General features: G+C 42.2%; 1 protein-coding gene across 4 annotated transcripts in view; it reads right to left on the bottom strand.

Annotated features, from left to right (window-relative positions):
* Positions 1-16,093, bottom strand: part of LOC118393678 (activating molecule in BECN1-regulated autophagy protein 1A-like) — a 134,690-nt gene that overhangs the window by 55,847 nt on the left and 62,750 nt on the right. For all 4 annotated transcript variants that reach the window (XM_035786638.2, XM_052461997.1, XM_035786636.2 and 1 more), the window contains exon 15: positions 11,063-11,202. In XM_035786638.2, coding sequence (XP_035642531.1) covers positions 11,063-11,202 — 140 coding nt within the window. The remainder of the gene's footprint in view (positions 1-11,062; positions 11,203-16,093) is intronic.

The following is a 16,093-nucleotide window of genomic DNA, read 5'->3' as shown; positions in this document are numbered from 1 at the left end:
AAAATGAACCATCATTATTTGTTAAGTGTTGAAGCGCATTGTTTTTAACAAATCAAATCAAAATGTTAGTCACATGCGCCGAATAAAACAGTAGACCTTAGTGACATGCTTACTTACGAGCGCCTAACCAACAATGCAGTTTCAAAAAAATATGGATAAGAATAAGAGATAAGTAACAAGTAATTAAAGAGAAGCATTTCGATTTTTTGATAGCTTATCAAGTATAGTCAAGTATATTTTTTTATCATCAACGTTAAATTAGTTAACATATTTGGCTAGAACCTGCAAATTGTTTGGATTCAAATACCAGCCTAACTAGATCTTTCTAGATCCTCATCTCCTCGACCGAAGGCTGGATGAAAAGATTCTGAAATGGCAGCAACCTTCATTTACTATACAGAAGAAATCCTCAGAAGAATAGCCTCTTTCAATACGGGCTCCTACGGACAACATGGTGAGGACGACGAGGCGGTAGGAGACTAATTAACAAAGTAAAGTCTATTGTAATGCACTCACAATGAGAGTACCGGAGTTAGGTGATAAAGGGCCATTTCTGCAGGCTGACCCTCAGGCAAACTACATCACCCACTCCCAAGCCAATACAGTCCATACAGAGGGCAGAGGACCAACCAAAATGCAATGAAAGTGTTTCCACCAATGTTTTCAGACGTCGTGCACTCTACAATCTTCAATCCTTAACAAGTCGCCTCTTTTGTGTAACGATCTCGGACAATGATTTTGACATGATCTGCATCACTGAAAAATGGCACAAAGAGGGGGACTTTCACAATGTAAATGCTTCAGCGCCGGCTGGATATAAATACATTGAAAAGGCACACAGCCACGGCCGTGGTGGAGACCGTACTGTATTATAAAGAGTGCTTTATTTAAAACCCACAGACTGTTGCTGATTTTCAGTCTGAGTGCCTTGCTTTTAAATGTAAACAACCAAATCCTCTCACTTGTTATCCTTGTTTACAGCCCCCAATCCCCTCTAGACAAGCACCGTGTTTTTTAAATTCCTGAGTTCTGTGAACTATTAACCTCTGTATGCTCCACCCTCTCCAACACTATCATTTTGGGTGACTTTAAAATCCATGTTGACTCACACAAGTGCTCTATGGTGGCTGACTTCCTCAACTTGCAGTCTAAATCATGTGCAACATGTAAATGTTCCCCACCCACAACCGTCAACACACAATACATTATCACTAGAGATGTCCCTGCGATGTCCTCGAACTTGGTATATCTGACCACAAGTCTGTGACACGGTCTGAATGCTCCCACTCTGCTCCACTGCCCAATGGGGGCCATTCAATTCTGCAATTTAAGGAAACTTAACACATCCAGCCCTCTTTTGAGTCTGACGCAAGTTTGCGACCCTCAACGACATGGTCAACCTGTCCAACAGCACTCTGAGTAATACCCTGAACATCATTGCTCCCGTAACTTTCCTACACTCTTCACCCTGGTTCACTGATGAACTGCGCAGAACGAAGACTCATGACCTTAAGCTTGAGAAACGTTGGGAGGAAGGACGGCTTCACGACCCATCTACTGGCCTACAAAGACCACCAAAGCAAGCTATTCTGCTGCCCTAAAAGCAGTACGATCAGCCTTCTACACCACCATGATTGACAACAACGATGCTAACCTCAGAAACCTGTTCTCAACCATCAACCTCTCAACCATCAACCACCTTAAAATGCATGCCCTCATGCAGCCTTATCTGAACAGTGCAATCACTGGGCCTTAAAATGGGCCTTAAAAACACATTTCTACAGACTGTCTTTCTTATAGTCCTAACCTGGAAAGTCGTTTTAGCACCTAGCCTACTACTGCTATTTGCTGCCTTGATTCTAAATGTATATTTTTATTGTATTTTTAAAATGTATTATCTTTGCCTACGTAGATCTATGTGATAACACAGTAATGAAAAACACTACATGTGTTATTACTACTATAAACTCGATTGAAAGACATTCTCCGGCTCTTTTGTATAACTGTTATCCAGTAGTTCTGAAAGTAGCGCTCACGAGCCAAAAGTGGTCGCGAAAATGGCGGACATTGCACTCTCTTGCTTTGCTGTGAGGGAATCTTGCTAGCTGACACTCAAATGGCGAGGGGCTGAAGCTCATTGGCTAGAACTCGAATCGCTAAGGGGAAAATGTAGGGAAAAGGGCACAGCAGTTTCCAGAAAAACAGTCGCTTTCAAACAAATTGGGATTGTGTAGCTAATGTAGGTAAAACAGTAGTTCTGCTCATAGGTTATGCATGTATGAACTACACATTGTCACATTCAGACCTAAACGAGAGGTTTAAAAAAATACTTAGTCTTCGCCAAAGTTGCAGAGCATGTCTTTAAGTCACACCCACATAGTAATGTGGCCTGAGTGTTGGGAGAATGCAAGCTGCTCCATAAACCAAGGTTACATCGAATAGCTAGAGACAGTCAAGGAGTTGGTTTCTGTGAAGACAGCACCATTCAAATGTGTCCATCAGCTACATCTTAGAAGGAAATGAGGAAAATAGTTTCCATATTCCATTAATCCCCAGCATCAGTGGACAGGCAGCAGAGTCAGCGAATCAGCAGCCTGTGAGAGACATTGATAAATCATGTACACTTAACGACCCTTCCGCTACAACCGTTTATCAAAATAAGTGTGATACAGGGAAATGAGATACTTGATAAGAAACTGAGCAATGGCACTCTTTTTGGGGTAGTTACCATGGATTTAGGAAAACTGCTGGCAGGCATTAAACTGGGAAGATATTAATTTCAATAGCACAAAAGTAGATATCTTATAAGGACTGTTCTCACGCTGGTGGGTAGATAAACAGTATGTGTATATTTCCAAAGACCATATTCTGGTGTGTAAGCCAGTGCAGTTGATGGACTGGTGTGCTGAAAGGAAAAATGGATGAGAGAGAAAGAGAGAAAGAGGGGATATTTTTTTTTCACTCACTCCCTCAGGCAAAAATAATATAATCTGAGAGACAAATTGAATGCATGACACTTAAATCGCTGGAACGGCGGCCCCTGACATGCTACTGCTTTTAAATCCTGTCAGATTGTCTGCTTTACCTTGGCTCTTTACAGTAAGCACACCAGGCAGAAGAAGAGACCTGCTGAAATCCCCAAAGGAGGAAGACAATCTTTGTCTTCTCTCATTTGCATGAGTCCGACACTGATGCTTCTTCAGCGTGGTTGATGGCAGGGAGTAAGTCTTGCAACCAGAGGGTTGCTGGCATCAATACTTCAGGTGCCACCTACCGTTGATGTTCCCTTGAGCAAGGAACTTAAAGCCCCTAAACTGCTCATCGGGCACTGCGGCTGCCCTCTGCTCCAGCCTCTCCAACCTAAAGTGTGTTTGTGTGTACGTGTAAATCCAGGGGGTGTTATAATTGAGCTCGGCAAATATCACCAGGAAGATTAAACATGAGTTATGCATCTGTTATTTTGACTCAAACCTGTGTCTGAGACAGAAATTGGGTATGGGAACTGCTTGCTTATTCATCACTGTCTTGGATAATATGTCGCAGATTAAGTTCATTAGCAAGTACAGTACCACATCCAGCTATAGTGAGTGCAGATTTGCTAGAAACACCTTAACACACTTAGAACAACACTAAGAACTGGAATAGAGACAGTTTGGACAAAGATGTTTGGGACTAGAATGCGCCAGAGCTGAAGCATCAACTGTTTTGCCAAAGGTCTTAAAATGCCTCCATAAAAGGGATAATGAGAGCTCTTCCTCAGGGCTCCTTTACCCAGCAGTCTCTGGGTGACTGGCCAGTTCTCCTCCAGCTGTTCCAAACTCCGGCGGGCACAGAACCACTCCACCTCATTACAGTTAGAGGCTTTTATGGGATATCAATGTGTGTGTGTGATGATGATGGATGATGATGATGATGATGATACACATACAGTACTAGAGAGAGAGAAGGTGCTGGATATCATGAGTGTGCATCTGGTTTACAAGTCCCTACATTTTCTGCTTCAAATGTAAGAAATCCACTGTGTAAAGTGAGAAGCAGGAGCGGGATAATCAATTTGAGGATAGATTTCCTCAGGTACATGCATGAAACATGCATGAGAGCATCAGCTGGTCTTCACTGACATTTTAAACCTCTCCCTGTCTGAGTCTGTAATACAAACATGTTTCAAGCAGACCAGCATAGACCCTGTGCCCAAGAACACTAAGGTAACCTGCCTAAATGTCTACCGACCAGAAGCACTCACGTCTGTAGCCATGAAATGCTTTGAAAGGCCGGTCATGGCTCACATCACCACCATCATCATCCCTAGAAACCTAAGACCCATTCCAATTTACATAGCGCACCAACAGATCTACAGATGATGCAATCTCTATTGCACTCCACGCTGCCCTTTCCCACCTGGACAAAAGGAACACCTATGTGAGAATGCTATTCATTGACTACAGCTCAGCATTCAACACCATAGTGCCCTCAAAGCTCATCACTAAGCTAAGGACCCTGGGAATCAAGACCTCCCTCAGAAACTGGATCCTAGACTTCCTGACGGGCCGCCGTCAGGTGGTAAGGGTAGGTAACAACACATCCTCCACTCTGATCCTCAACACGGGGGCCCCTCAGGGCTGCATGCTCAGTCCCGTCCTGTACTCCCTGTTCACTCATGACTGCACGGCCAGGCACAACTCAAACACATTCATTAAGTTTGCCGATGACACAACAGTGATCACCGACAACGATGAGACAGCCTATAGGGAGGTCAGAGACCTGACCGTGTGGTGCAAGGACAACAACCTCTCCCTCAACGTGATCAAGACAAAGGAGATGATTGTGGACTTCAGAAAAAGGAGGACCGAGCACGCCCCCACTCTCAATGACGGGGCTGTAGTGGAGCAGGTTGAGAGCTTCAAGTTCCTTGGTCTCCACATCACCAACAAACTAACATGATCCAAACACATCAAGACAGTTGAGAAGAGGGCACGACAAAACCTATTCCCCCTCAGGAGACTGAAAAGATTTGGCATGGGTCCTCAGATTCTCAAAAGGTTCTACGGCTGCACCATCAAGAGCATCCTGGTTGCATCACTGCCTGGTATGGCAACTGCTCGGACTCTGACCGCAAGGCACTACAGAGGGTAGTGCGTAAGGCCTAGTACATCACCGGGGCCAAGCTTCCTGCCATCCAGGATCTCTATACCAGGCGGTGTCAGAGGAAGGTCCTAAAAATTGTCAAAGACTCCAGCCACCCTAGTCATAGACTGTTCTCTCTGCTACTGCACGGCAAGTAGTACCGGAGCGTCAAGTCTAGGTCCAAGAGGCTTCTAAACAGCTTCTACCCCCAAGCCATAAGACTCCTGAACAGCTAATCAAATGGCTACCCAGACTATTTGCACCCCCCACACTGCTGCTACTCTGTTATTATCTCTGCACAGCCACTTTAATAACCCTACCTGCATGTACATAATTACCTCAACACCGGTGCCCCCAGCACATTGGCCCATTGACTCTGAACCGGTACCCCCTGTATATAGCCCCGCTATTGTTATTTACTGCTTGTAGCTGGAATCCACAAGGAACATTTTTCCTAGGGAAGGTCCAGCGTAGTCCACATGTAGTCGTGTCAATGGTTTTTCCATCCATTCCCATGGATGTAATGGCACGGTGGAGTGGGGGGTGACTTCCTGTTACTCTGACATTCTGCACACCGGCTAACCTCATTTTCCACATCGTGGGCCATCTTTGGCCACCAGACGTATGACCTCGCTAGGCCTTTCATTCTCGACATGCCTAGATGCGACTGATGCAACAACTTCAGTAGCATACCCCGCCCTTCTGGTGGGATAACTACTCTTGAACCCCACAGAACACATCCATCTAGAACACTCAATACCAAGTGGCGAGTGTAGTAAGGCGTGATCTGAGGCTCTGTCACTGTAGACCATCCTTTCAGGATAAATTCATGCACTTGCGATAACATCACATCCTTTGAAGTCCATTGTCTGATTTGTGCTGTGTTCACCGGTGCATCATCCAACACAGCGATCATCAAAACCTGGTCATTTTCTTCTTCCTGAATGATGATTTCTGGAACGGGCAGCCGACTCAGAGCATCAGCATTCCCATGGTATCTACCTGGTTTGTCAATTATTCTGTACTCGTAGGTCCTGAGCCACACAGCCCAACATTGAACTCTTGGAGAGACCATTTGTGGTACTGGCTTTTGTTCATGGAACAGAGAGATCAGAGGCTTATGTATAAACACTTGTGGAATCTCTGTATTCCGAATATGACAGCCAGTCCTTCCTTGTCCAGCTGAGAGTACTTTTTTCTCCGCTGGCGACAATGTTCTTGACATGAACCCAATAGGTTTCTCTGCACCATTCTTCACGTCCTTCCTTAACAGTTGATGTAGAGGAGCTAAGAGGGTAGAGAGGTTCGGGAGGAAGCGATTATAAATAATAATTCAGCAAGCCTAGATAGGCTTTTGTCAGTGCTGGAGCTTCCACAACAGCCCTCACTTTAGCTTTGACAGTGTGTAACCCCTTGGCATCCACCTTGTGACCCAGGTACTGCACTTCATCAGCTAACAGTGTACACTTGCTCCTCTTCAGCCGGAGATCGACGTCCTTCATCCTCCTCAAAACTTCCTCGAAGTTTCTGAGATGTTCCTCCTTCGTGAGTCCCGTGACAAGAATGTCGTTGAGGTAAACCCATACCTTGGGTATCCCCTGCAGAATTCCCTCCATTGTGCTTTGGAAGTTTATAGATAAACATCCCTCAGTGGGTGTTTATGGTCAGGTACTTCTGTGAAGCTTTATCCATTAGCACTTGCTGATATGCGTGACTCATGTCCAGTTTTGTAAACTGTTGCCCTCCGGTTAAAGTTGAAAGCAAATCCTCCACTTTGGGTATGGGGTACTTCTCCAGAAAGGAAACTCTATTTACAGTCAGTTTATAGTCACCGCATAATCTGATTGAACCATCTGGTTTTAGCATAGGAACAACTGGTGCTGCCCACTCAGAAAACTTGACAGGTATAATTATATCATCCGCTAAGAGTCTGTCAATTTCCACATCCACTTTAGGCTTCATCAGCAGCAACATGAATGGTAGCTTGGACCCCTTCTAATGTCCCTAGCTCTTCTTTGAGAACACACTCATTCTTTGAAAGCACCTGCTGTAGTGTCAATGTCTCTGTGGTGACATGTTTGATTTCATCCCAGTTCAATTTTATTTCCTCCAACCACCCTCTTCCTAGTAAGCTGGGGCCAGTACCTTCCACTACCAAGAGAGGCAGACTTGTCTTTTGTCCTTGATATCCACTTGAACATCAGCAACTCCAAATCACAGTGACCTTCTCCCCTGTGTACGTTTTGAGTTTAATGGGGGTGTCACTCAGTTGAGGCACTTCAACATTTTTCCACTTCATAGAGAATTGAGACCTGTTCATCAGTGTGACACGTTCAAACGGTACCTTCAATCCATTTATTCCCATTTCCACAATGAAAGGCTTCGCCTTCTGCATATACGCCCCCTGTACACTGAGAATGCTTGCTCTGCGTACTCACTTTTACTTTCTATCACGTGATTAGAGCGGTGACAAGAGCGTCTGGAGGTATTCGGTTTTCTGTCTGTTCTTTTTTTATTACGGCACGCCCTCACAATGTGGCCTATTACCCCCCATGCATAACACTTTTCATGTTTGAATTTAGTCAAACGCTGCGTGTTTGCCTTTGCAACAATAAGTCTCTATTGGCTTTCCGTTATTTAAAATTCAACGCGCTCAGAGCGGCTCTCTTTTATTGTATGGCACGCAGTTGCGCCCCTTGCCTGCAAATCCAGTGCATTTCTATTCGCAGACTCTATGGCCTGGGCCAGTTTGAGTGCATTCTCAAACATGAGATTAGGCTCTGATAACAAGTGTATTTGAATCCTGTCATCGTTAATCCCACACACCAGCCGATCACTTAGCATTTGCGATAATGTATTCCCATAGCTACAGTCCAATGCTAGTTTTCTCAACTCAGTCACATATTCGATAGGTTTTCTCATGCGTGAATCAAACCTGAATCTTTGTACTCTCTCACTGAGTTTGGGGTTGAAGTGATTTTTTTTAATAGCTCGCCTGAATCTATTAATGACTTTTCTCCTGGTTTATCTGGACTCAACAGGTCTCTCATTAAGCTGTGCACCGACAACGCTTATGAGTATGGATCAGTTATTACATTAGCAGCAAATTACCAGGCTACTACACTGCTGATCCTTAATTCTTTGTTTTTCTTATCCCTTACTTGTTTTTTTGTTGGTGTTTTTCTTAAAACTACATTGTTGGTAAAGGGCTTGTAAGTAAGCATTTCACTGTAAGGTCTACTACACCTGTTGTATTCGGCGCATGTGACAAATACAATTTGATTTTATTTATTTTGATTTGATTTATAATTCCTACCTATACCATTAGAGTATTTGTCACGTGAAAAGCTTACATTTTAGACCCCCAGCACACTAGCTGTGAATCTGAAAGGAAGTTCAAGTATACAATCCAAGAAAAGCTGCCAAGAGCAGAATACATGGTGGGAGTTGGGTCAAACTTTCAGGAGATAGATAAAGAAATAATATCGACAGTATTAGGACCAAGAGGGGGAAAGTTATTATTTTATGAGACTATTTCCCAAACAAGGCCACTATCTCTCGCTGTCCTGATCTCATTTCAGTTTCATCAGCAACAACACGTCCCTGCTCCGAAGCAAAGCTGCTTATAACACAGCATGCTTGATTTAAAAAAAGTTACATTGCATTATTTTTCATGCTGTTATTTTATATAATAAAACAGAAAGGCTGCAACAGCCAGGCTTGCAAAATTGAATTACGGGGCTGAAAAATCAATCCCACGATAGAAAACAACCACAACAAGTGGTACCCAAATCCCCCGATACCAGGACAATGGAAGACAATGGAATGTGAGATATTTTGGTGTGGGATGACCACTAAACTTGAGAAATCAGACAGCCAGAGACGGTGAGACGTCTGGGTAACAGCCGAGTTTGACAGGCTGCTGTTCGAACAGCGGCGTTCGATTAGGCTTTCATGGGTTGATTAGGCTACCCAACTGGTCCCAGTGCCTTCTGTCGCTAAAGCGGTCACTTTGACCACACAATAACCAACAGAACTCCGCTAGACCGTACTCCACTTGTGGGGCAAGCGACCACTTTTTCCACTCAAATGGTATTTGGTCAAGGTAAAAAGGTGGCTATCAGTACAAACCTGTAGACTGTAGTTGAAACACATATTTAATGGTCATCGTCAAACAAAAGGGTAGACTGAATGACTAATCCCCTAAACAGTTGATCACCCAAAATGGCTGATCATTGTTTGCTCTGATTCAAATGTCAAACTGAACGCAGTTAGCCACCATCGATCGGCTGTTTTGGCGAGGACGGAAATCACCAGTAAAACTGAAATGTGGATAAAGAAAGTTCACTTCCGAGTTAAACAAGCAGCCTTATATAGGATTTTCATCCAAGCAGAACATGTAATATTGTAGGAAAAGAAAAAAACAAATTGATTGAAGAAGATTTCAGGGTTTTCGTCAATACGTACAGAGCGAGGAAGCTGCCTCTTCACCTCAGAAGCCTGCCTGTGGGCAAATCAGAAAACATTTTTCTCACGCTGCCAACACATGTGAGAGATGCCAGATATTCAAATGCAGCTTAAAATGCAGCTTTCTGCAGGAAAGAAGCCGTGTGCATCGTTGCTGTTGGTAGTGCTGCTATACGAGGTCCGGCCATTTACAAGGTCCTTCTATAGACCCGTGTAGACATGTTTGATCATGTAATTTACACAACGCAGGCAATTAAAAGAGACCAGAGAACACAAACACATCCTGGGGTTCTGGTCTTTATTTCCCTCTTTAATGATCCCTGCTCAACAGTGTAGTAGGAGATGAGCCACTGATTGCAGCACAACTGTTTCTACCATTAGTAAACACACAGGGATATAATAGGCTTTCCCCAATAGGGATGTGGAGTCTATGCTGCAAGTGGTATACTGTACAGTATGTCCATGGGGAGCACTGTGTGTGTTCATCCTCCTGTGATGTTTGTTTGGTTATTATGCACCTGTGGTGCTGTATGTCACAATACAGATGCGGTTTTAAGTGTCACTTGCATGTACAGTGACTCTCTGGGTAAAGGTATGATTACGGTTGGATCATTCAAATGACTAACATAAATTAGAGACAATTTGGGTGTTGATGAATTGCTATGTCTTTAGGTACGTTTAAAAATTCCCACATTTCCCTCTTCAAAATCACATAACATTATTTGTCCAGACTTAACTATCGCTGTTAGTAAGGTTTGTGATTTTTATGTGTAGAAAATCCTGTTTGGTCAATAATGCGCATTTGACTGGTGTTGGATAACTTGGTTATAGTTTTTGTTCTTTGAAGTAACAATGCAGGCCCGGGGGCTAGGGAGAACAAATCATCCTTCCTCTGTAACACGAGACAATTTATTTCAGAAAGCCAGACAAAACAGAGAAAAACATAACTGAAAAAACTTTTTGAACTTGAGTGAGAAAACGCTCCTCTGACTTGACTTAGCTGATGACAGCTGGCTGAATAAGTCAGTGGGCGCTCCATCGATCCAACTCTTCCTGCCCTGCCTGCCTGCCGTGGGTGGGTGGGAGCTGCTGCCTGCCTTCCCGAATGCCAAAGGCTTTAAAGCCATGAGCACTGGGACCCTCTTAAGGGCCATTAGGTAACCACACAAATGAGGGGATTCTTGTCCTCAACATTAACAGATATCTAAAGCGGGGATAGAATACACACTAATTGGCTATTAGTTTTTCACTGTTTCCGTACAAATGTAAAACAAATACCTGACATATAGAGAAAGGTGCTTAGGGAGAAATCTAGCCACAGGCCACTCCTGATTTAAACATACTGTGGTAGTGAGAGAAGAGGTAGTGAGGACAAACGTAGGTCTCTAAGCCAGGGGCAGATTGCACTGTGCGAGAGGGAAGGCAAGAAAGAGAGAAACAGAGGTATATAGAGTGCGTAGTGGAGACTTACACAGGTCTGCAGATGACTAGGTCTCCCTTGTTGGTACCGTATGCAAGCCCCAAGCCAGGTTCTGGGAGCCAGCGGGCCGAGTTGATGCTGACGTGTCTCCGCTGATCAGAAGCCATGGGGTACACCACATCAAACATTCTCTAGGGGGGGAATGGGGACATACGGAAATAAATAGATTACAGACAGAGCAAAGAGTACCACTTTTGTCCCGATATGATACAACCTAACAACAAAAATACTAAAAATAATTTTATTGCATTAGCGCAGTCTTCTAATGAGCTTTGTCTTTCACGTTAGATTAGCATGTTATAACTTATTCATTAATTTCATGTTAATATATTGGTTATCAATTAATCCGAGAATTCAGAACCTGAGACATAATCTGTTTCTAGTGCGGGAATAGCAGAACAATGTTAGAACTTCAGTCTGTCTGCTGAAATGCTGATTAGAGTTGTTGAGTCGAGCAGCTCCCTGTCTTAACGGTTGGCTGTTCCCTCAATGAATCAAGTTCAGAAGAGACGTTGTTGGGAGTGCCCATTCAAGAGCAGTCACCTTGGCTTGTCACGCCACTTCTCAATATGACTGGCCAAAACTGCTGCTATGACAGCCATATCAGGTGACTGACACGGGTACTACTGTCTGCCTCTTACCTTGTGAAGCGAAGACGAATGACCACATTTACCCGTCTGTCTACATCTGCATACATTTTACACCACTCCGAGACAAAATACGGAGAAATAACAAAGGAGGAGGGTAAAAGCTGTTTGCTTCATCTCCAAACGTAGGAGCAAGACAGCATAATTGGGGATCTGCATAAGAGCTGTCAGCTCAGAGAGCCTTATTGGACATTCTATGCTGCCATAACTTGGGCGGTGTGTCAGATGTGCTCGCAGAGAATGCAAAATGTTCAACAAATTGAGAACACATCTAACACATTCCCTGATTGCTGCAGTGGGGCAAAAAAGTATTTAGTCAGCCACCAATTGTGCAAGTTCTCCCACTTAAAAAGATGAGAGGCCCGAGTGAAAACCTTCAGCCGAAGAACACTATCCCAATAGTGAAGCACAGGAGTGGCAGCATCATATTGTGGGGGTGCTTTGCTGCAGGATGGACTGGTGCACTTCACAAAATAGATGTGGCAAAATGGCTTAAGGACAACAAAGTCAAGGTATTGGGAGTGGCCATCACAAAGCCCTGACCTCAATCCTATAGAACATTTGTGGGCAGAACTGAAGAAGCGTGTGCTAGCAAAGAGGCCTACAAACCTGACTCAGTTACATCAGCTCTGTCAGGAGGAATGGGCCAAAATTCACCATCTTAATGTGGGAAGCTTGTGGAAGGATACCCGAAACGTTTGTCCTAAGTTAAACAATTTAAAAGCAATGCTACCAAATACTAATTGAGTGTATGTAAACTTCTGACCAACTGGGAATGTGATGAAAGAAATAAAAGCTGAAATAAACCATTCTCTCTACTATTATTCTGACATTTCACATTCTTAAAATAAACTGGTGATCCTAACTGATCTAAGACAGGGAACTTTTACTAGGATTAAATGTCAGGAATTGTGAAAAACTGAGTTTAAATGTATTTGGCTAAGTTATATGTAAAGTTCCGACTTCAACTGTATATTTGCCATATATTTTTAACTGTGCCGTTTCACAAAAGTTATACGTTACAGACTAAGAATATTTTACATTTGCTATCTTGTTGTTATTAGTCCCACCCTTCAGCTCCATTCAACCCCTCCCATCTATCTATTAACACCATCCATACTGGATTTTAGCTGTACAGTGATGCTTCACAAAAGTTCTGAGCCTTTCTATTCTCATATTTTCCACAGACTGTAAATTAAAGATAGATATTTCTGCTAAAAGTATTATATTATTTTTCAAATCACCCAGTATTGCCATCTGCAGCGTTAGCTCTAGGTAAATGTTGCAATTATTCAGCCATTCCTGGATCTGTGACCAAAAACAAGCTACATATGGACAGTACCAAAATAAATGATCTAATGATTCTGCCTCTTCGCAGCATAATCTGCAGGGCTGGGAAGGTTAAATCCCAGCCCTGTTAAATACACCACTTGACTTTTTCCTCATTTTGTTAAGTTACAGCCTTATTTTAAAATGGATTAAATATTATCAATCTACACACAATACCCCCATAATGACAAAGCAATTATGCTATTTTTTTTTTACATTTCTTATTAACATAAGTATTCATACCCTTTGCTATGAGACTCGAAATTGAGCTCAGGTGCATCTGGTTTCCATTGACCATCCTTGAAATGTTTCTACAACTTGGAGTGGTAAAGTCATTGATTGGACATGATTTGGCATTGTTTTGAATTCAGCATTGTTTTGAATTCAGCGTTGTTTTGCGTATCAGTTCATAAACCATGTGCCATGGAATCAGTCCATCGAAAATCTCTTCCCAACTATTTTGCAATCTATATGGCACAGGTGTCAATTGTTTGGTCCTTAAATGAAACTGGTTTATTTATCACAATTTTCTTCAACCAATTTGGGTCTTTAATGCAGGGGCAACAGAATTATTATTTTTGCTCATATAAAAAAAACAACGGTCGCTAGGTGTAGGTAAGACCATAAGCAAATAGGTAAACTGTGATATCACTAAAGAGTTAAATCAGGGTGATTGTCCCACAAATAGACAGGTATTTTCCTTTCCATGGTAGCAAGATCTTCTCTGCTTTCTATTAAAATTCATTGGAGTGGGAATTTCTTTCTTACGGGAGTATGTCCACATCCCCATCAGACAATTGTATTGGTAAACTACACGGTAATGTAAAAGTTGTATTTTTTTGTGGTCCATTACGTAATAAAGTACACATCATAATTTGGTTTTAATCAAGAGAAGTTAGAAAAAAGTATCTAGATCCTCTATGAGGCTGTGGAGGGATCCAAATGGTGAAAAAAAAACATTAATCAGCGACACTTATGTTTTTAAGCCCTGAATTTCTAACCCCTCAATATTATTGTTGGATCTGATTTAAACAGCTAACATTTTGATTGCAATAATAAATAGATATGCCGATAGTGGACAACCTTATTTCACTCCTCTTGGCAGTTTAAAACTTTCTGAGAAGTAGCCATTATTTACTTTTTACACATAGGGTTACTATACATAACTTTAACTCATTTCATTAGAGATTCTCCGAAATTGAAATATTCCAAGCATTTATATATAAACTCCAGTTGTACATTATCAAAGGTCTTTTCAAAGTAAGCTATGATTAACAGGCCTGGTTTCCCAGATTTGTCATAGTGTTATATTGTTTCCAGTACTGATTAGGATGAATAATTTCCGGCAATACCTTTTAATTCTACGCGTTAAGCATTTTGCTAGAACACTGAAGTGTAAGGGGCCTCCAATATTTCAAATGGACTGGATCTTTAATATTTACAACCTGGATCCTATTTCAGTAATAATGAAATCTGACCTTGTGTGTCTGATAATCTACCATTCATATCGTAGTGGTTAAAGCATGCTAATAACGGTCTTCTGAGTATATCAAAAAAGGTTTGGTATACTTCCACTGGTATGCCATTCAGCCCAGACTTTTTCCTCGGCTTAAATAGCATCAATAAGTTCTTCCTCTGTAATTTGGCCTTCACATGAGTCTTTCTGTACAGATGTTTGTTTTACATTATTAATTGAAAGACAAATCCATACAATTAGTTAATGGAGATGAAAACTGAAATGAAAACATATGCTTAAAGTACTTTACTTCCTCTTTCAAAATATTGTTTGGTGAATCATGGGTGACTCAGTCATTTGTAACACCTTTCAGTAAATTATTTTTGGTAGCATTTCTATGTTGAAGATAAAAATAAATAGAAAATGCTGCATTTTTCGCCATATTCCATCCAGTTCGCTTTTCTTATAATATATTTTCTTGAATAAGTTCCTCCATTTATTTTTGTTTATCCTCTAACTTATTGTGACCCTCTATGGTACAGTTTTTCTTGCTATCTATCTGTGCTGTTAGTCCTTCCATTTCCTTTGTTAATATGGACTCTTTTGACCCAAATTGCTTTTGTTTTGTAGATGAGTACTGAATTGTATGGCCTCTAAAGGCACATTTAAAAGTGTCCCATTCAATAATGGGATCTGCTGTACCTATGTTATGATGGGGAAAAGTCCATTATAAATGATTCTGTCCTAAAACAAGTTATCATCCAATAGACTTTGATTAAATTTAAAATATGTGCCCATGTGGAAATTCTGTAAGAGTAATACAAATTTCAATTATATGATGGCCGAAGCCAAGTTATTAACGAGTGCCAAAACTCTTTGAGCAAAACGCCTTTTAGTTTCATGTCAAATCAGACATGGGCTTTTATACACCATGTGGCAGCTTTAAAAACAAAAACATTCCCAATTTGTTCTATTAGATTTTGGCTAATTACGGCTCTCCTCAGACTATGTAACTGTTCAGTTAGAAAACTTATGTCGCAACAATTTCACCACTGGCAATGTGAGAAGTTTGGAGTTCGAAAAGTCACTGGTGCACCCCCCCCCCCAAAAAGTTAAAACGTCATCTCAATTATCATTTAGCCTAGTTTGCCAGGGCTGCATGGCATATTCAAAAATGGGGTGGGACGGAGAACAGTCTCACTAACAGCAAGAGGCAGTGGGAGAGACAGAAAGACAACATCAAAGTGGCACCCTGATGTTGTTTACTCAGCCAAGTCATTAGAGGCTGCCCAGGCAGTGGGTCCTGCTTCCTGCTTTCATCAGGCCCTCTGAGGGATGGATCTGGGGTGGCCATGGGACACTGGGCTGTGTTCTGGGTCACTGGGATGTCACAGATGGAACCCTGGCTCCAAGCCCTGCATCATAAACACTTTACCCCTCATCCTTCACACACCACCTACCACATCCCCTGCTACATTCTGATACATGTCCAGCCAAAACAGAGTCACATACTGAGCCACCAAACACAGAACACTTTCAAAGACTCTTCATTACTATTTAGGTGTGGACCATTGTGAGACTGTGTAAACG

This window comes from Oncorhynchus keta, chromosome 14 (genome assembly GCF_023373465.1).
Source record: "Oncorhynchus keta strain PuntledgeMale-10-30-2019 chromosome 14, Oket_V2, whole genome shotgun sequence".
In the NCBI taxonomy this organism is placed as follows: Eukaryota; Metazoa; Chordata; class Actinopteri; order Salmoniformes; family Salmonidae; genus Oncorhynchus; species Oncorhynchus keta.
This window is presented reverse-complemented; position numbering and strand designations above follow the sequence as displayed.